Raw genomic sequence first — 21,832 nt, 5'->3', positions numbered from 1 at the left:
TGAGCCCCATGTGGGACATGGACTATGTCCAACCCTATTTTCTTCTATCTACTGCAGTGCTTAATACAGTGCCTGGCGCTTACAAATACCACAGAATATCGAGAAGCAGCATGGCTCAGTGGAAAGAGCCCAGGCTTTGGAGTCAGAGGTCATGGGTTCAAATCCCTGCTCTGCCAATTGTCAGCTGTGTGACTTTGGGCAAGTCACTTAACTTCTCTTTGCCTCAGTTACCACATCTGTAAAATGGGGATTAAGACTGTGAGCCCCCCGTGGGACAACAGATCACCTTGTAACCTCCCCAGCGCTTAGAACACTGCTTTGCACATAGTAAGTGCTTAATAAATGCCCCCGCCTTCCTCTCCCCCTCCTCCCCACCCCCCACCTTACCTCTTTCCCCTCCCCACAGCACCTGTATATATGTATATATGTTTGTACATATTTATTACTCTATTTTATTTGTACATATTTATTCTATTTATTTTATTTTGTTAATATTTTGTTATTGTCTGTCTCCCCCTTCTAGACTGTGAGTCCGCTGCTGGGTACGGACCGTCTCTATATGTTGCCAACTTGTACTTCCCAAGCGCTTAGTACAGTGCTCTGCACACAGTAAGCGCTAAATAAATACAATTGAATGAATGAATTGTTATCAGTTAGTTACTCTCCCAAGTGCTTAGTTCAGTGCTCTGTACTTAGCCAGCAGTCTTTACAGACAGCGCCTTACCCTCTGTTCTCCAGCATCCCCAGGTCTCCCTGAGTCATAAGGTCATGGGTTCTAATTCCATTCTGCATTGTGGTATTTGTTAAGCATTTACTATGTACCAGGCACTGCACTAAGCACTAGGATGGATACAAGCAAATCAGGTTGGACTCAGTCCCTGTCCCACACAATGTTTCTAGTCTCAACCCCCATTTTACAGATGCGGTAACTGAGGCACAGAGAAGTAAAGTGACCTGCCGAAGGTCACACAGCAATAAGTGGCAGAACGGGGATTAGAACCCATGACCTTCTGACTCCCAGGCCTGGGCTCTAGTCACTACATGTTTGACCTTGGGCAAATCACTTAACTGCTCTGTACCTCACTTTCATTCATTCATTCATTCAATCGTATTTATTGAGCGCTTACTGTGTGCAGAGCGCTGTACTAAGCACTTGGGAAGTACAAGTCGGCAACATATAGAGACGGTCTCTACCCAACAACGGGCTCACAGTCTAGAAGGGGGAGGCGGACAACAAAACAAAACATGGAGACAGGTGTCAAAATAGTCAGAACAAATAGAATTAAAGCTATATGCACATCATTAACAAAATAAATAGTACATATGTACAAGTAAAATAGGGTAATAAATCTGTACAAATATATATACAAGTGCTGTGGGAAGGAGAAGGAGGTAGGGCTGGGGGGTGGGGAGGAGGAGAGGAAAAAGGTGGCTCAGTCTGGGAAGGCTTCTTGGAGGAGGTGAGCTCTCTGTAGGGCTTTGAACGGAGGAAGAGAGCTAGCTTGGTGGATGTGTGGAGGGAGGATATTCCAGGCCAGGGGGAGGACGTGGTCCGGTGGTCGACGGCGGGACAGGGGAGAACGAGGCACGGTGAGGAGATTAGCGGCAGAGGAGTGGAGGGTGCGGGCTGGGCTGGAGAAGGAGAGAAGGGAGGTGAGGTAGGAGGGGGCGAGGGGATGGACAGCCTTGAAGCCCAGGGTGAGGAGTTTTTGCCTGATCCATAGGTTGACAGGCAGCCACTGGAGATTTTTGAGGAGGGAAGTAACATGCCCAGAGTGTTTCTGCACAAATATAATCCGGGTAGCAGAGTGAAGTATAGACTGAAGTGGGGAGAGGCAGGAAGATGGGAGATCAGAGAGGATCTTACCTCCCCAGCCCCTAGAACAGTGCTTAGCACATAGTAAGAGCTTAACAAATGCCATCATTATTATTAAAATGGGGATTGAGCCTGTTAGCCCCATGAGGGACAGGAACTGTGTCCAACTCAATTCATCATCATCATCATCATCAATCATATTTATTGAGTGCTTACTGTGTGCAGAGCACTGTACTAAGCGCTTGGGAAGTACAAGTTGGCAACATATAGAGACAGTCCCTACCCAACAGTGGGCTCACAGTCTAAAAGGGGGAGAGAGAGAACAGAACCAAACATACTAACAAAATAAAATAAATAGAATAGATATGTACAAGTAAAATAAATAGAGTAATAAATCTGTACAAACATATATATGTATATACAGGTGCTGTGGGGAAGGGAAGGAGGTAAGATGAGGGGGATGGAGAGGGGGATGAGGGGGAGATGAGGGAAGCACAGTGGGCAATACATGGATTCACTGATTCCTGTGTGAGCTTTTTTTTTAAAAAAAATGATAATAATAATTACGGTATTTTTCAAGTGCTTACTATGTGCCAAGCACTGTTCTAAGCACTAGGGTAGATACAAGGTAATCAGATTGTCCCATTTGAGGCTCACAGTCTTAATCTCCATTTTACAGATGAGGAAACTGAGGCACAGAGAAGTGAAGTAGCTTGCCGAAGGTCACACAGCAGACAAATGGCGGAGCCAGAATTAGAACCCATGACCTCTGACTCCCAAGCCCACGTTCTTGCCACTAGGCCATGCTGGTACTTGTTAAGTGCTGTATCACTGGGATATATACAAAGTAATCAGATTGGACATAGTCCCTGTCCCACAGGGGGCTCACAGTCTTAATCCCCATTTTACAGATGAGATAACTGAGGCTCAGAGAAGTGAAGTGACTTGCCCAAGGTCATCCAGGAGGACAAGTGGCAGAGCTGGGATTAGAACCCAGGTCCTCGGATCCCCAAGCCCAGGCTCTATCCGCTGTGCCACGCTGCTTCTCCAAACCTCTCCTCAAATTCCTGAAATGGGAATTTAGGCCTCTTTCTTTGACTAAGCGCTTAGTACAGTGCTCTGCACACAGTAAGCGCTCAATAAATACGATTGATGACTGAGACTGTATTCACCAAGGTCCCTCAGGCTGCCTTCCGGCTAAAGCTAACAAGCTCTAGTCTTCCCTAATCCTCCTGAACCCTGGGCCACCTGGTACAGTGAGGATCATCCCTCCTCCTAGAAATTCTCTCTGGCCTGTGTGACTGCGGGCAAGTCACTTAACTTCTCTGGACCTCAGTTTCTTCATCTGTAAAATGGAGATTCAATAGCTGTTCGCCCTCCTACTTTTTTTTTTCTTTAAACGGTATTTGTTAAGTGCTTACTCTGTGCCAGGCACAGTTCTAGCTAATCAGGTTAGATAAAGTGCCTGTCTCACGTGGAGGTCACGGCCTTAATCCCCATTTTACAGGTGAAGCAACTGAGGCCCAGAGAGGTGCAGTGACTTGCCCAAGGTCACAAAGGAAACAAGAGGCAGAACTGGGATTGAACCCAGGTGTCTCCACCTCCCAGGCCTGTGCTCTATCCATTAATAATAATAATAATAATAATAATAATAAGGATGATGACATTTATTAAGTGTTTACTATGTGCAAAGCACTGTTCTAAACGCTGGGGAGGTTACAAGGTGATCAGGTTGTCCCAGTGATCAGATTGTCCCACAGGGGCTCACAATCTTAATCCCCATTTTACAGATGAGGGAACTGAGGCACAAGAGAAGTTAAGTGACTTGCCCAAAGTCACACAGCTGACAAGTGGCAGAGCCAGGATTTGAACCCATGACCTCTGACTCCAAAGCCCGGGCTCTTTCCACAAGCCCCTTCTGGGGACAGGGACTGTGCCTGACCTGGAGAAGCAGCGTGGCTCAGTGGAAAGAGCACAGGCTTGGGAGTCAGAGGTCATGAGTTCAAATCCTGATTCTGCCAATTGTCAGCTGTGTGACTTTGGGCAAGTCACTTAACGTCTCTGTGCCTCAGTTCCCTCATCTGTAAAATGGGGATTAAGACTGTGAGCCCCACGTGGGACAACCTGATCACCCTGTATCCTCCCGAGTGCTTAGAACAGTGCTTTGCACATAGTAAGCGCTGAACAAATGGCATCATCATTATTATATGAGAAGCAGCATGGCTCAGTGGAAAGAGCACGGGCTTGGGAGTCAGAGGTCATGGGTTCAAATCCCGGCTCCGCCAATTGTCAGCTGTGCGACTTTGGGCAAGTCACTTAACTGCTCTGTGCCTCAGTTACCTCACCTGTAAAATGGGGATTAAGACTGTGAGCCCCCCGTGGGACAAGCTGATCACCTTGTAACCTCCCCAGCGCTTCGAACAGTGCTTTGCACATAGTAAGAGCTTAATAAATGCCATCATTATTATTATTATTATTATTACCCAGAGGTTAGTATGCTACTTGGGAAGCAGAGGGGCCTAATCAAAGAGCACAGGCCTGGGAGTTAGAGGACCCAAATTCTAATCCTGCATCCATCATTTACCTGCTGTGTGACCTTGGAGAAATCACTTCATTTCTCTGTGTCTCGATTCCCTCATCTGCAAACTGGGGATTCATTCATTCATTCAATTGTACTTACTGAGCACTTACTGTGTGCAGAGTACTGTACTAAGTGCTTGGAAAGTATAATTCAGCAACAAATGGAGACAATTCCTACCCAACAACAGGCTTATAGTCTAGAGGGGGGAGACAGACAACAAAACAAGTAGACAATGACTATGCTTCCTACTAGACTGTGAGCATCATGTGGGGCCTGATTATCATTATTATTTCTTGTTCATTCATTCATTCATTCATTCAATCGTACTTATTGAGCGCTTACTGTGTGCAGAGCACTGTACTAAGTGCTTGGGAAGTACAAGTTGGCAACATATAGATACGGTCCCTACCCAACAGTGGGCTCACAGTCTAGAAGTACCATTTATTAAGCGCTTACTATATGCCAGGCCAGTGCATAGAACAGTGCTTTGCACACAGTAAGCGCTTAATAAATGCCATTATTATTATTAAGTGCTGGGGTAGATACAAGATAATCAGGATGGACAAAGTCCATGTCCAACTTTCAATGATTCATTCAAACGTATTTATCGGGCACTTACTGTGTGCAGAGCACTGTACTAAGTGCTTGGAAAGTACAATTCGGCAACAGATAGAGACAATCCCTACCCAACAACAGGCTCACAGTCTAGAAGGGGGAGACAGACAACAAAACAACACAAAACAGTAGACAGGTGTCAATATCATCAAAATAGATAAATAGAATTATAGATATATACATATCATTAATAAAATAGAGTAATAAATATGTACAAATATGAGAAGCAGCGTGGCTCAGTGGAAAGAGCCCGGGCTTTAGAGTCAGAGGTTGTGGGTTCAAATCCCGGCTCTGCCAACAGCCAGCTGTGTGACTTTGGGCAAGTCACTTAACTTCTCTGGGCCTCAGTGACCTCATCTGTAAAATGGGGATGAAGACTGTGAGCCCCCCCGTGGAACAACCTGATCACCTTGTAACCTCCCCAGCGCTTAGAACAGTGCTTTGCACATAGTAAGCGCTCAATAAATGCTATCATTATTCACTGTGGGGAGGGGGAGGGAGTAAGGCAGAGGGAGGGAGTGGGAGTGATGGGGAGGGGAGGAGGAGCAGAGGAAAAGGGGGGCTCAGTCTGGGAAGGCCTCCTGGAGGAGGTGAGCTCTCAATAGGGCTTTGAAGGGAGGAAGAGAGCTAGCTTGGCAGTTGTGTGGAGGGAGGGGATTCCAGGCCAGAGGTCAATGGAGGGACAGAGGAGAAGGAGGCACAGTGAGGAGGTTAGTGGCAGAGGAGCAGAGGATGTGGGCTGGGCTGGAGAAGGAGAGAAGGGGGTTGAGGTAGGAGGGGGCGAGGGGATGGACAGCCTTGAAGCTGAGAGTGAGGAGTTTTTGCTTGGTTCGAAGGTTGACAGGCAACCACTGGAGATTTTTGAGGAGGGGAGTGACATGCCCAGACTGTTCTTTACAAAGATAATCCGGGCAGCAGAGTGAAGTATAGACTGAAGTGGGGAGGATGGGAGATCAGAAAAGAGGCTGATGCAGTAATCCAGTTGGGACAGGATGAGAGATTGAACCAGCAAGGTAGCAGTTTGGATGGAGAGGAAAGGGTGGATCTTGGTGATGTTGTGGAGGTGAGACCGGCAGGTTTTGGTGACGGATTGGATGTGTGGGGTGAATGAGAGAGCGGAGTCGAGGATGACACCAAGGTTGTGGGCTTGTGAGATAGGAAGGATAGTAGTGCCATCCACAGTGATGGGAAAGTCAGGGAGAAGACAGGGTTTGGGAGGGAAGATAAGTCTTGGACATATTGAGTTTTAGGTTGTGGGAGGGCATCCAGGTGGAGATGTCCTGAAGGCAGGAGGAGATACGAGCCTGGAGGGAGGGAGAGAGAACAGGGGAGGAGATATAGATTTGGGTGTCATCGTTGTAGGGATGATAATAGTTGAAGCCTCGGAATGAGTTCACCAAAGAAGTGAGTATAGATGGAGAACAGAAGGGGACCAAGAACTGACCCTTGAGGAACCCCTACAGTAAGGGGATGGGAGGGGGAGGAGGAGCCCGTAAAGGAGACTGAGAATGAATGGCCAAAGAGATAAGAGGAGAACCAGGGGAGGACAGAGTCTGTGAAGCCAAGGTTGGATAGCGTGTTGAAAGAGATAAGAGGAGAACCAGGGGAGGACAGAGTCTGTGAAGCCAAGGTTGGATAAGGGGATGGTCCACAGTGTCAAAGGCAGCTGAGAGGTTGAGGAGGATTAGAATAGAGTAGGAGCCATTGAATTTGGCAAGAAGGAGGTCATTGGTGACCTTTGAGAGGGCAGTTTCAGTGGAGGGTAGGGGCTGGAAGCCAGATTGGAGGGGGTCTAGGAGAGAGTTGGAGTTGAGGAATTTGAGGCAGCGAGTGTAGATGACTCGCTCTAGGAGTTTGGAAAGGAAGGGTAGGAGGGCGGTGATAACTGGAAGAGGGTTCACAGAGAAGCAGCGTGGCTCAGTGGAAAGAGCACTGGCTTGGGAGTCAGTGGTCATGGGTTCAAATTCCAGCTCTGTCGCTTGTCAGCTGTGTGACTTTGGGCAAGTCACTTAACTTTTCTGGGCCTCAGTTGCCTCATCTGTAAAATGGGGATTAAGACTGTGAGCCCCACGTGGGATAACTTCATCACCTTGTATCCTCCCCAGTGCTTAGAACAGTGCCTTGCACATAGTAAGTGCTTAAAAATGCCATTATTATTATTAATACCCATTTTCTAGATGAGGAAACTCAGGCATAGCGAAGTGAAGTGCCTTGCCCAAGGTCATGGAGCAGACAAGTGGCGGAGGCAGGATTAGAACCCAGACCCTTCTGATTCCCAGACCCGTGCTCTATCCACCAGACCAGGCTGCTTCTCTATTATTCTCTCCTGGTTCTCTTCCTCTCTGTCAGCTCTTTCTCAGCTTCCTTTCTTGTCTCTTCAACCTCTCACCCTTCAGCTCCTGGAGTTCCACAATGGTCAATTCCCAGGATTTTAGCTCCCACAGCTACGCAACCTCCTAAATCTCCATCTCCACCCAGTCCTCTCACCATCTTTACAACTTTTTGTCTCTTCCTGCCTCTGGCCACTTCCCCTTGAATGACTCACCTTGAACTTAATAAGCCAAATCCCTCATCTCTCCTCTTAAACTTTATCCTATTCCTAACTTTTGCCCTCACTGTGGACACTGTCCCCATTTTCCCAATCTGTTTTGGATTTAACATGTCAATCAATCAATCAATCGTATTTATTGAGCACTTACAGTGTGCACAGCACTGTACTAAGCGCTTGGGAAGTACAAGTTGGCAACATATAGTACAAGTGGGCAACATATGTCCAAAACAGAACTCTTCATCTTCCCACCCAAACCCTGCCTTTCCCCTGACTTTCCCATCACTGTAGACGGCACCACCATCCTCCCTGCCTTAAAATAATTAAAATAATGATGGCATTTATTAAGCGCTTACTATGTGCAAAGCACTATTCTAAGCGCTGGGAAGGTTACAAGGTGATCAGGTTGTCCCACAAGGGGCTCACAGTCTTAATCCCCATTTTACAGATGAGGGAACTGAGGCACAGAGAAGTTAAGTGACTTGCCCAAAGTTACACAGCTGACAACTGGCAGAGCCAGGATTTGAACCCATAATAATAATAATGATGGTATTTGTTAAGCGCTTACTATGTGCAAGCACTGTTTTAAGCGCTGGGGAGGTTACAAGGTGATCAGGTTGTCCCACAGGGGGCTCACAGTCTTAATTCCCATTTTACAGATGAGGTAACTGAGGCCCGGAGAAGTGAAGTGACTCACCCAAAGTCACAAAGCTGATAACTGGTGGAGCTGGGATTTGAACCCATGACCTCTGGCTCCAAAGCCTGGGCTCTTTCCACTGAGCCACGCTGCTTCAATCGATCATATCTATTGAGTGCTTACTGTGTGCAGAGCACTGTACTAAGTGCTCGGAAAGTACAATTTGGCAACAGATAGAAATAATCCCTACCCAACAATGGGTCCAGCACTTAGTACAGTCCCTGGCGCACAGTAAGTGCTTAACAAATACCACAATTATTATTATATATTAACTTTGTATGTTTTGCCACATTTAAAAATACTACTTAATTTTCTCCCTTTTCATAGTATTTAATATTAACAATAATAATTATTATTGTTATTATTATTATTATGGTACTTTTTAAGCACTTACTATGTCCCAAGCATGGTTCTAAGCGCTGGGGTAGATACAAGATATTTCAATTGTATTTATTGAGCACTTACTGTGTGCAGAGCACTGTATTAAGCTCTTGGAAAGTGCAATTCGGCAACAGAGACAATCCCTACCCAACAATGGGCTCACAGCCTAGAAGTCACAATGTGAATTCAGGTGCAGAGGGTTTGTGTATTGGGAAAACCAGTCACACCCTTTTCCCACTCCCCAGCTACAAATTACCAGAAACTCCACTTCTTAATCTGACAAATCAGATGGAACATTACTTGTTTTTATTTCTTCCTGCCCATAAATTCTTGAGACATTCAGAAGACTCCATCTTTCTCCTCTCTCCACTATTTTATTAATGTCTGTCTCCCCAACTTCATTCATTCATTCAGTTATCATCATCATCATCATCATCAATCGTATTTATTGAGCGCTTAGTGTGTGCAGAGCACTGTACTAAGCGCTTGGGAAGTACAAGTTGGCAACATATAGAGACAGTCCCTATCCAACAGTGGGCTCACAGTCTAAAAGGGGGAGACAGAGAACAAAGCCAAACATACTAACAAAATAAAATAAATAGAATAGATATGTACAAATCTATATTGTACTAATGTACTAATCTATTGTACATTGTACAATACATTGTACATTGTATTGTACTATGTACTAATCTATGTACATATCTATTCTATATGTAGAATAGATGATTAAAAAAATATCTATTTTTTTCATCTACATATCTACATATAGAATAGATATGTACAGTTATATTGAGTGCTTATTGTGTGCACAGCACTGTACTAAGCGCTTGGGAGAGTACAATACAACAATAAACAGACACATTCCCTGCCCACCACGAGCTTAAAATCTTCACTGTAAACTCGTTGTGGGTAGGGAATGTGTTCCCTAATTCTTTGTTTTGCACTCTCCAAAGTGCTTAGGACAGTGCTCTGCACTTCATAAGCACTCAATAAATACTACTGGTTGATTGATTGATGGATGAGACTTTTCAGTAAGGACAATAAGTCCTTAAAGTGCTTAAATTACAACAGAGACAGAGATTTGGAAAGCACAGGCATTGTCAGAGCCAAAGAGAGAAAGGAACTTGCCCAAGAAGAGAGACAGCAAATCAGAAAAGGATCCTGATTTACAAGTCAGACTTTTCAGCAAGCAGATAACACAGGAGCCCCAAATCAATCTCAATCACATTCTCTCTCTTTCTCTCTCCCCTTTCCCTTCACTCACACACACATTCCTCAAAACCCATGTGGCAAAGAGGTGTGAACACTTCTTCAGTCCTTGGTAAGTATTTGCCAACTAACTTTGCATTTTTTTTTAATCAACTGAGTTTCCAAGCCCCCAATGCAGAGGGTGCAAAACAACTTTGAACATCCTTCTGTGATTGTTTTCAAACCTAATCTTCAGTGGCCAACATGCAGACTACATAGTAGGCTTTTAAACTGAGCGGTGCAACCACATTCCAGGATTGGAGAGGAATGAATGCTGCTTGAGGGCCTCCGTGAAGTATTCTGTTGCCATCAATCAATCATATTTATTGAGCGCTTACTGTGTGCAGAGCACTGTGCTAAGCGCTTGTTGCCATGTCCAGAGATGGAATACTGAGATGGACGGAAGCAGCCCGGCCTAGTGGAAAGAGCATGGGCCCTAGAGTCAGAGGACCTGGATTCTAATCCTGGCCCTTGCCACTTGTCTGCTGGGTAACCTTGGTTAAGTCACTTAACTTCTCTGTGCTTCAGCTGCCTCAGCAATAAAATGGGGATTAAGACCATAGGCTCCATGTAGGACATGGACTGGGTCCAACCTGATTAGCTTGTGTGCTTGGGGACCTCAGGCAAGCCACTTAACTTCTTTGTGCCTCAGCTTCCTCAACTGTAAAATGGGGATTCAATACCTGATATACCCATTCTCCCTCCTATTTAGACTCCCATTTACAGTGAAGCAGCATGGTTTAGTGGAAAGAGCCCGGGCTTGGGAGTCAGAGGATGTGGGTTCTAATCCCAGCTCCACCACTTGTCTGTTGTGTAGCCTTGGGCAAGCCACAAAACTTTTCTGGGCCTCAGTAAAATGAGGATTAAAACTGCGAGTCCCAAGTGAGACAGGGACTCTGTCCAACCCAATATGCTTGTAACCACCACAGACCTTTGTACAGTGTCTGGCCCACAGTAGGTGCTTAAATACCACAATTATTATTATTATATAAGAATTGTGGGGCAGAAGTGAATATCTAAGTGCTTAAGGGGCACACAACCAAATTCAATCAATCAGGCAATCATAAGCAGCGTGGCTCAGTGGAAAGAGCACGGTCTTTGGAGTCAGAGGTCATGGGTTCTCATCCTGGCTCCTCCAACTGTCAGCTGTGTGACTTTGGGCAAGTCACTTCACTTCTCTGTGCCTCAATTACCTCATCTGAAAAATGGGGATTAAGACTGTGAGCCCCACGTTGGACAACCTGATCACCTTGTATCCTCCCCAGTGTTTAGAACAGTGCTTTGCACATAATAATAATAATAATGATTGCATTTATTAAGCGCTTACTATGTGAAAAGCACTATTCTAAGTGCTGGGGAGGTTACAAGGTGATCAGGTTGTCCCACGGGGGGCTTACAGTCTTAATCCCCATTTTACAGATGAGGTAACTGAGGCATGGAGAAGTTAAGTGACTTGCCCAAAGTCACACAGCTGACAATTGGCGGAGCCAGGATTTGAACCCATGGCCTCTGACTCCAAAGCCCGTGCTCTTTCCAGTGAGCCACACTGCTTCTCCGATAAGCACGATAAGCACATAGTAAGCACTTAATAAATGTCATCATTATTATTATTACATTAAGCATTTACTGTGAGCAGGGCACTGTACTAACCACTAGCGAGCACATGGGAAATAAAGGGCCTCGTTGGGAAGGCTTTTTGAAGATGTGATTTTAGGAGGGTTTCAAAGGTGGGGAGAGAGGTGGTCTATCACATTGAAGGAATCAGTTTCCAGGCCAAGGGAGGATGTGGGCAAGGGATCGATGGCAGGATAGACGAGATCAAGGTACGGAGATTAGGTTGGTGTCAGAGGAGCAGAGTGTGCAGATTGAATTACAGTACATCAATGAGGTAAGATATTAGGGGGCAAGGTGATTGAGTGCTTTAAAGCCGAAGGTAAGGGGTTTTTGCTTGGTGCAGAGGACGATGGAGGTTCTCGAGGAGTCGGGAGATATGAGCCGAACAGTTTTTCGAAAGTACAGTGAAGTGTGGAATAGAGGGGGGAAAAGTCAACAAGGAGACTAATGCAGAAATCAGTCGGTTAGTCAATCGAAATGAGATACGATAACTTCAAGAATGAATCGACTCTAGGAATTCTCTAAGTGTGAACCCAGTTAAAACAAATGGTGAAATAAGAGGCTCTCCCTGATTAAGCCCTCCTTTCCTCTTCTCCCATTCCCTTCTGCATCACCCCGACTTGCTCCCTTTATTTATCCCCCGTTCCTGCCCCACTGCACTTACGCACACATCTGTAATTAATTTATTTCTATTAATGTCGGTCTCCCCCCTCGACTGAAAGCTCGTTGTGGGCAGGGAATGTGTCTGTTTACTGCTGTATTGTACTCTCCCAAGCAATTAATATAGAGCTCTGCACACAGAAACCACTCAAAAAATACAATCGAATGAATGAATTGAGCACCTGGTCCCTTAGCAGCATTTTTAACGAAGAGATTGGAGATCATAGACAACTATCTGTCTGAGAAAATCTAGGTGTGCCTTTTTTTTTTTTTAAAAAAAAAGGTATTTGATAAGCACTTACTATGTGCCAGGAACTGGACTAAATGCTAGACTAGATACAAGATAATCAAGTTGGACACAGTCCATGTTCCACATGGGACTCAGTCTTGGCATTATCCTCAACTCACCTCTCTCATTCAACCCAACATATTCAATCTGTCACCAAATCCTGTTGGTTCACAACACTGCTAAAATCCACCTTTTCCTCTCCATCCGAACTGCTACCACATTTACTCAAGCACTTCTCCTACCCCACCCTGATTACTGAATTAGCCTCCTTGTTGAACCCTCTGTCTCCTGTGTCTCTCCACTCCATTCCACACTTCACTCTTGCTGCCTGGATCATATCCCACAAAACTGTTCAGTCCATGTTTCCTTTCTCAAGAACCTTCAGTGGTTGCCCATCCACCTCTGCATCAAACAGAAACCCTTTACCATTGGCTTTAAAGCACTCAAGGAGCTTGCCTCTCCTTCAGTAATAATAATGATAATGGCATTTATTAAGTGCTTACTATGTGCCAAGTACCGCAGTAAGTGCTGGGGTGGATACCAGCAAATTGGGTTGGGGGCCCACATGGGGCTCACAGTCTCTATCCCCATTTTACAGATGAGGTAACAGAGGCACAGAGAAGTGACTTGCCCAAGGTCACACAGGAGACACGTGGCAGAGTCAGAATTAGAACCCATGACCTTCTGACTCCCAAGCCCATACTCTATCCACTACGCCATGCTGCTTCTCTATCATAATAATAATGACAGTATTTGTTAAGCACTTACTATGTGTCGAGCACCGTTCCAAACATTGGGGTAGATACAAAATAATCCGTTTGTCCCACATGGGGCTCACAGTCTTAATCCTCATTTTACAGATGAGGGAAGTGAGGGCCAGAGAAGTTAAGTGACTTGCCCAAGGTCACACAGCAGACAAGTGGTGGAGCCGGGGTTAGAACCCACAACCTCTGGCTCCCAAGCCCTGTGCTCTTTCCACTAAGCCACGCTGCTCTATTTTATCTTACCTCTCTGATCATCATCATCATCAATCGTATTTATTGAGCGCTTACTATGTGCAGAGCACTATACTAAGCGCTTGGGAAGTACAAATTGGCAACATATAGAGACAGTCCCTACTCAACAGTGGGCTCAGTCTAAAAGATGCCCTACTACTACAGCCTAGCCCGCACCCTTCGCTCCTCTGATGCCAACCTACTTCACTGAGTCCCATTCTCATTTGTCATACCACTAACTCCTTGCCCATTTCCTGCCTCTGGCTTAGAACTCTCTCCCCCCTTCATAACCCACAGACAACAAAGCCTTAATTAAAACACATCTCCTCCAAGGGGGCTCCCCTTCTTTCCACTTCTCCCACTCCTGTCTGTGTTGCCCGTGTCCTTTGATTTGCAGCCTTTATTCAGCCCATCCTCAATTCCACAGCACTTACATACATACCTGCATTTTATTTATTTATATTAAGGTCTTTCTCCTCCTCAGACTTTAAGCTTACTGTGTTCAGGGGTCACATCCTCCAACTCTTGCTATATTTTAGACTGTGAGCCCACTGTTGGGTAGGGACTGTCTCTATATGTTGCCAACTTGTACTTCCCAAGCACTTAGTACAGTGCTTTGCACACAGTAAGCACTCAATAAATACAATTGATTGATTTTACTTTCCCAAGTACTTAGTACCATGCTGTATACACAGTAAGAGAAGTTAAGTGACTTGTCCAAGGTCATACAGAACACAAGGGGCAGAGCCAAGATTAGAATCCAGGTTCTGCAACTCCCAGGCCCCTGCTTTTCCCACTAGGCCATGCTGTTTCACACTGTCTTGACAGGAGCCAGGACCTCAAGGATATTTCTGTCCTATGGTTGAATAACAGGGGGCTAGGGGACTCTCAGGGTCGCAGCAGGAGAGTTTCCAGTACTCTACCAGTCTCGGCTACGGGATAGAGAGTCAGCCAGAGGCATACCCACTCCAATCCTAGCTTGGGCAGGATCTCAGATGAGATCTCCTCCCTCCTCTCAAGTGCTACTCCGGCCACCTGTGTTTCTGACCCCATTCACTCTCATCTTATGAAATCTCTCGCTCCGTCCCTTCACCTCTCCTCAACTTCCATCTTCAACCGCTCACTCTCCACTGATTCCTTTCCTTCTGCCTTCAAACATGCCCACGTCTCTCCCATACTAAAAAGACCCTCTCTTTCTCTTGACCTCAACTCACCTTCTAGTTATCACCCTATCTCCAACCTACCATTCCTTTCCAAACTCCTTGAACGAGTCGTCTATATGCGCTGCCTCAAATTCCTCAACACCAACTCTCTCCTCGACCCCCTCCAATCTGGCTTCCATCCCCTACATTCCACGGAAACTGTCCTCTCAAAGGTCACCAATGACCTCCTGCTTGCCAAATCCAACGGCTCCTACTCTATCCTAATCCTCCTCGACCTCTCAGCTGCCTTCGACACTGTGGACCACCCCCTTCTCCTCAACACGCTATCCGACCTTGGCTTCACAGACTCCGTCCTCCCCTGGTTCTCCTTTCATTTCTCCAGCCGTCCTTTCTCAGTCTCTTTTGCAGGCTCCTCCTCCCCCTCCCATCCCCTTACTGTAGGGTTTCCTCAAGGGTCAGTTCTTGGTCCTCTTCTGTTCTTGATCTACATTCACTCCATTGGTGAACTCATTCGCTCCCACGGCTTCAACTGTCACCCCTACACTGATGACACCCAAATCTACATCTCTGCCCCTGCTCTCTCTCCCTCCCTCCAGGCTCATATCTCCTCCTGCCTTCAGGACATCTCCATCTGGATGTGTGCCCGCCATCTAAAACTCAACATGTCCAAGACTGAACTCATTATCTTCCCTCCCAAACCCTGCCCTCTCCCTGACTTTCCCATCTCTGTTGATGGCACTACCATCCTTCCTGTCTCACAAGCCCGCAACCTTGGTGTCATCCTCGACTCCGCTCTCTCGTTCACCCCTCACATCCAATCTGTCACCAAAACCTGCCAGTCTCACCTCCGCAACATTGCCAAGATCCGCCCTTTCCTCTCCATCCAAACCGTTACCCTGCTCGTTCAAGCTCTCATCCTATCCCGTCTGGATTACTGTATCAGCCTCCTCTCTGATCTCCCATCCTCTTGTCTCTCCCCACTCAATCCATACTTCATGCCGCTGCCCGGATCGTCTTTGTGCAGAAACGCTCTGGGCATGTTTCTCCCCTCTTCAAAAATCTCCAGTGGCTACCAATCAACCTGTGCATCAGGCAAAAACTCCTCACTCTCGGCTTCAAGGCTGTCCATCACCTCGCCCCCTCCTACCTCACCTCCCTTCTCTCCTTCTCCAGCCCAGCCCACACCTTCTGCTCCTCCGCCGCTAATCTCCTCGCCGTGCCTCATTCTCGCCTGTCCCGCCGTCGACCCCCGGCCCATGTCCTCCCCCTGGCCTGGAATGCCCTCCCTCCGCACATCTGCCAAGTTAGCTCTCTTCCTCCCTTCAAGACCCTACTGAGAGCTCACCTCCTCCAGGCCTTCCCAGACTGAACCCCTTCCTTCCTCTCCCTCTCCTCCCCTCCGCCTTACCTCCTTCCCCTCCCCACAGCACCTGTATATATGTATATATGTTTGTACGTATTTATTACTCTATTTTATTTGTACATATTTATTCTATGTATTTTATTTTGTTAATATGCTTTGTTTTGTTGCCTGTCTCCTTCTTCTAGACTGTGAGCCTGCTGTTGGGTAAGGACCGTCTTTATATGTTGCCAACTTGTACTTCCTAAGCACTTAGTACAGTGCTCTGCACACAATAAGCGCTCAATAAATACGATTAAATGAATGAATGAATGGGAGGCAATCTGCTCCAAGTCAACACTCACCTGTGCTGGACAGCAGCGGCAGAGGAGAGAGTCGAGGGTGGAGACTCGGGTTTACTACATGGGAGGAGGCAATGGTAAACCACTTCCGTCTTTTTACCAAGAAAATTCTCTGGATACACCACCAGAACGACTACAGACGGAGAGGGGGGCGTTTGGGAGAGATATGTCCATGGTGTCGCTTTGGGTCAGAAATGACTTGCTGGCATTAGACAAGACAAGGGGAGGACCCCACCATGACTCAAAGAGGCACAAGGGAATTCGTTCCCATCCCGTCACAGAGGGTGACTCAGAGATCCCCGGACATGCAAAGAAATGAAAAGGAAACTTTCGAGGGTGAAATGAGAAGGAGGAGGCCACCTTAATCCCAAATCCAGAAGCTGTTTCAGAGGCCCTCCCTCACCTAATAATAATAACAATAATTATGAAATTTGTTAAGTGCTTACTATGTGCCAGGTGCTGTATACTAAGCACTGGGGTGGATACAAGCAAATTGCAATGGACGCAGTCCCTGTCCCACTTGGGACTCACATTTTCACTCCCCGTTTTGCAGATGAGGTAACTGAGGCACAGAGAAGTTAAATGACTTTCCCAAGGTCACACAGAAGACAAGTGGCAGAGCCAGGATTAGAGCCCATGACCTTAACTCCTAGGCCCGAGCTCTATCCACTAGTCCATGCTCACTTCCCATACTCCCGTTTGCGTTGCCTAATCGCTTGTATCCGTACCCTTCAAGCATTTGCTACTGGCCCCACAACACTTATATACCTTTCTGTAATTAACGTCTATCTCCCCGCTGCAGACTGAAAAAACCTCCTTGTGGACAGCGATATCTACCAAATCTGTGGTACTGCACTCTCCCAAACACTTAGAATACTGCTCTGCACACAGTAAGCGCTCAATAAATACCACTGATTGACTGATTCTTTCTGGAGAAGGAATCCAAGTGCTTTTAACCAGTGAAGGGCTTGGGTCAAATCAGTCAGTCAGTCATATTTATTGAGTGCTTACTGTGTGCCCGGTGCTGTACTAAGCTCTTGGGAGAGTACGATACAAGAATAAACAGACATATTCCCTGCCCACAACGAGCTTACAGTCTAGAGAAGCAGCGTGGCTCAGTGGAAGGAGCAGGGGCTTTGGAGTCAGAGGTCATGGGTTCAAATCCCGGCTCTGCCAAATGTCAGTTGTGTGACTTTGGGCAAGTCACTTCACTTCTCTGGGCCTCAGTGACCTCATCTGTAAAATGGGGATGAAGACTGTGAGCCCCCCGTGGGACAATCTGATCATCTTGTAACCTCTCCAGTGCTCAGCACAGTGCTTTGCACATAGTACGCACTTACTAAATGCCATTATTATTATTATTATTAGAGGGGGAGACTGACACTATTATTAATAAATTACAGATATGTACGTGAGTGCTACGGGGCTGGGAGGGGGTTGGGGTGGATCTGGGAGTTAGATTTCTCATTCAGGCCACTGATGTTTGGAATCCGCACCGTGCCTGGTCTGCACTGGGGAAAAGCACAGATTTGCTCTCTAAACTGCTTAAGAGAAAGGCGGCCCATGATTCCCTTCACACCTCATTCATTTGGTCCAGCCTTAAAGGCCCTGGGTTGTGGTAATGGGGGCGGTTTGGCTGGCTAAACCCTAGGAGAGAGAACTGACCAAAGTAGAACGAGAAAAGGAAAGCAATGAAAACAGTCTTCATGAGAAGCAACTACTCAGCTGCCAGGGAATTCAATTCACGAGTCCCGCCACCCCATCAGCCAATAGTTTGGGAAAGGAACGGAAAGCAGGCTTACGAACGATACAGAGACAACAGTAGGGATGCAACCTTCAGATTTCAGGGAAAACCATTCACCCTGCTTTCCCCAACAGCCTTTCTGGTCGGAGGCGGGAGCTGGCAACAGACGTCATTCAGAGAAAACTGACACCCTGTCTGAGCAGCTACCCCAGTGGCAGACGGGCCTAAGTGAAAATGGTTACCACCACAAACAAAACAGGGTATTCTCTTTCAGACGACTGCAAAACAGCTGAAAGACAACTTAAAAGGTCCTTATTTGGGACGATTCTAAACCCCTCTGATGATAAGCAGTATGCTTTATTGTTTTTTAAAATTTCAAACATTCAATTTTTACCTTGAAAAGACATACTATAAACAAACAGACCTTCTTAAAAACTGAGTCTGGGTTCAGCACCCCGAGAGGCATTCACTCCCCTTTACCCAAATTTCAGGCACAGTTTTTCACAGCTGAGACAAGAAACGTTCCCCGCCCTCCCCTCCCCCCGGCTTCAACTTCAGCACCTCCTTCTTCTACTGATCGGGGAAAGAAAGAGTTACTTAGTCTTGTACACAGGCATTTTCCTGCGGGAGCTTCTTGAGAATAATAGTGACCTAAAATATTGAGGTTAAGATAAACTGTAATGGAATTAAGATATACAGACACTTTTGCTCTTCCACATAAAATAACTGACATGATTATTCATAGAACGCGCCTCTTCCCTTCTTAAGGGACCGGATGCAGGTGGGCACCGCCACATCCCACGGCCCCCTTGGCAACGAGGCAGGCATCCACTCTATCCTCTCAGCTTGGTCCTTTTTTAAACTCGAGACTGCTTAGAAAACGGGACCTTCCGAGACGTCCTTCCCAAAGCGGCCTCGAGCCCCTCAAAGGCCGTCCACCAAATCATATCTCGGTCATAGCCGGAGGGCCGGCACAGCCGACGGCGGGCCGGACTCCTGCGTTCTTCACATTGCGCTCCCGAACAAAGTCAGTGTAGTTGCTATGTGCAGCTTGGGATGGGGGCAAGGCCTTTGGGTTCCACGGGATTCCACCTCGTTGACAGCGTTCGTTGGCGTCAGAGAGCCTGGATCGTTGGGGATGGGTGGGGGGGAGCACAGTTAGTCATGAGGAATATGGACATGGTGGAAAGAGGAAGGAGTCGAGAGGTGAGCGATGGAAAGGGGGATGTGAGAGAGAGACAAGCTACTCCTGCAAGGAAAGTATAGGTACGTGCATGCACGGGTGCTCTAAGGTAGGTTGAATTAATCCCTTTACTGCTACCAAATTCTAGATCAGCCTCAGCATCAATATGGACAGGCAGTACAACCGGTGGTGTTCATCAGATGGTACAAGAAGCGTACCCTTATATGCATGGCAGCATTAAAGAGCTTAACTGACCCCTCAATTAAAACTGAAAATGCCAATTCTTTTTCATGCAGCTAGAAGAGTGACGGCAAGTGTTGTTTTTCAAGGCAAGAAGAAAAAGGAAGACACTCAAACCCAACATTCCACTAGGGCGTAGATGCTATCGATGCCCAGAAAACCAGAGTAGTCTTAGGTTTAACGGATTTCTCTAAGGAATCAAGCTGCTGAAGAATCTGATCACATTGTGCCTCTACCCTATGATCCCTTTACAGCTAAAACAGAAGTAGCATTTGGGCTTTCGAGTAAAGAACGTTTTCTGTTCCAAAGTCCTTCTAAATAGCCAATACTCCACTGCTTGCGTGGAGAAACGCCACATAAAAGTCGGGGCAAAATGGAGCAAAGACATGCTATATAAGCTTCAAGTCATCAAAACCTGGCTCGAGGGAGGCAGGAATTCAGATGTTGAGTAATCTTTTATTCCAAGATGACCTGCCACAGGAAACTGAGCCTCAGTGATTCAAGTCCAGGTGGCTTTTAAAGTAGCCTCTGTCTGCTGACGACTCGGGGAGACAGACAGGGAAAACAGACAAATATAAAGTGAGGAAACCCCAGCAATAAACTAGTTACACCTCTTTCTTAAATTAGTAACAGTCAAATAGGCTCAGCTGAACAAATATTACATTAACCAGCACCAAAGGGAAGAGGACCAAGTGTTTGCCAGGCACCAAGTGATTAGATTCTCTTAGCAGCTGATTCCCTGGAAATCCAGTCTGTTATGAAGTTCTTGGCAAAAGGCACTCCAGAATCATAGACTTTTCTTTTTAGGGGTTACAATCACACAAGCAGAGCTGCAGAAAAGTCATGCAGGATCCTAAAACCCAGTTTAAGTTAGTGCTTAGATTAGTCCTCCTGTAGAAAGGAACACGCCCATATCTGAAATAGTTAAAATTCAAAAAAAAAAAAGATTGCCCTGCCATTAATGGGGTGAGGAAAGGAAGAAAATCAGGTAATACTCGCAAATTGGATCAGAGGCCTTGAACCAGAGCCCTTCCCATTTCTCAGAGATGTAATAAGTGAAGTGCAGTGGACATGGGAGTAGACTGTGCAATGCAGTAAGGTACAATTTTTCAGCCTTTGATTACTTATTTGTATTGATGTCTGTCTCCTGTCTAGACTGAGAGGTCAATGTGAGCCCGTCGTTGGGTAGGGACCGTCTCTATGTGTTGCCGACTTGTACTTCCCAAGCGCTTAATACAGTGCTCTGCACACAGTAAGCGCTCAATAAATGTGATTGAATGAATGAACGCTCTGCACACAGTAAGCGCTCAATAAATACGATTGAATGAATGAATGAATGAATTGTGGCTGGGGAATGTCACTGTTTATTGTTGTACTGTACTTTCCCAAGCGCTTAGTACAGTGCTCTGCACTCAGTCAACGTTTAATGACCTCATCTGTAATATGGGGATGAAGACTCTGAGCCTCACGTGGGACAGGGACTGTGTCCAACCTGATTTGCTTTTATCTATCCCAGCGCTTAGTACAGTGCCTGGTACAAGTAAGCACTTAATAATACTATAATTATTACTATTATCATCTTCCAGTAATCAGATTCGTACAGGGCCTCCAAGCACCTGGGCACACAAGTACACACTTCTTCCTCTCTTTCATGGGGGCATTTTGGAGTTGTCCTCAACCACTCACCTACTTTACTGATCTGAAACAAAAAGTAAGATTTAGTTTTGGAGGCTCCCCAAATAGTCACTCTTGTTCAGGGTTTAAGAAAGTGACCCATCAATTTTTTTTTCTAATGGGATCTGTTAGACAAGCAGCGTGGCTCAGAGGAAAGAGCCCGGGCTTGGGAGTCAGAGGTCGTGGGTTCTAATCCCGGCTCCGCTGCTTGTCAGCTGTGTGACTTTGGGCAAGTCACTTAACTTCTCTGGGCCTCAGTTATCTCACCTGTAAAATGGGGATGAAGACTGTGAGCCCCACGTGGGACAACCTGATCACCTTGTATTTCCCCCAGCGCTTAGAACAGTGCCTGGCACATAGTAAGCACTTAACAAATACCAAAATTATTATTATTATTAAGTCCTTGCTATGTGCCAAGCACTATAGTAACTGCTGAGATTGGTACAGGCTAATCAGGTTGGACACACTCCACGTCCTACATGGGGCTCGTGGTCTTAATCCCCATTTCATAGATGAGGTAACTGAGGCCCACAGAAGTGAAGTGATTTACCCAAGGTCACACAGCAGACAAGTGGTGGAGGTGGGATTAGAACCCAGGTCCTTCTGACTCCCAAGCCCGTGTTTTATCCATTAGGCCGTGCTGCTTCTGTATAGTGACCGGTATTAATGGTGCTCATTCA

General features: G+C 46.3%; 1 protein-coding gene across 4 annotated transcripts in view; it reads right to left on the bottom strand.

Moving 5' to 3' along the window:
- Positions 1-21,832, bottom strand: part of EPB41L5 (erythrocyte membrane protein band 4.1 like 5) — a 208,626-nt gene that overhangs the window by 69,403 nt on the left and 117,391 nt on the right. Inside the window, exon 17 of one of the 4 annotated variants that reach the window (XM_038743337.1) lies at positions 18,384-19,179. The exons of the other annotated variants lie outside the window; for them this stretch is intronic. Coding sequence (XP_038599265.1) covers positions 18,999-19,179 — 181 coding nt within the window. The 3' untranslated portion in view covers positions 18,384-18,998. Of the gene's footprint in view, positions 1-18,383; positions 19,180-21,832 lie in introns of those variants that run through there. 4 annotated transcript variants of the gene reach the window in all.

This window comes from Tachyglossus aculeatus, chromosome 1 (assembly GCF_015852505.1).
Source record: "Tachyglossus aculeatus isolate mTacAcu1 chromosome 1, mTacAcu1.pri, whole genome shotgun sequence".
In the NCBI taxonomy this organism is placed as follows: Eukaryota; Metazoa; Chordata; class Mammalia; order Monotremata; family Tachyglossidae; genus Tachyglossus; species Tachyglossus aculeatus.
The sequence above is the reverse complement of the archived record's forward strand: the minus strand, read 5'-3'. Positions and strand labels throughout refer to the sequence as shown.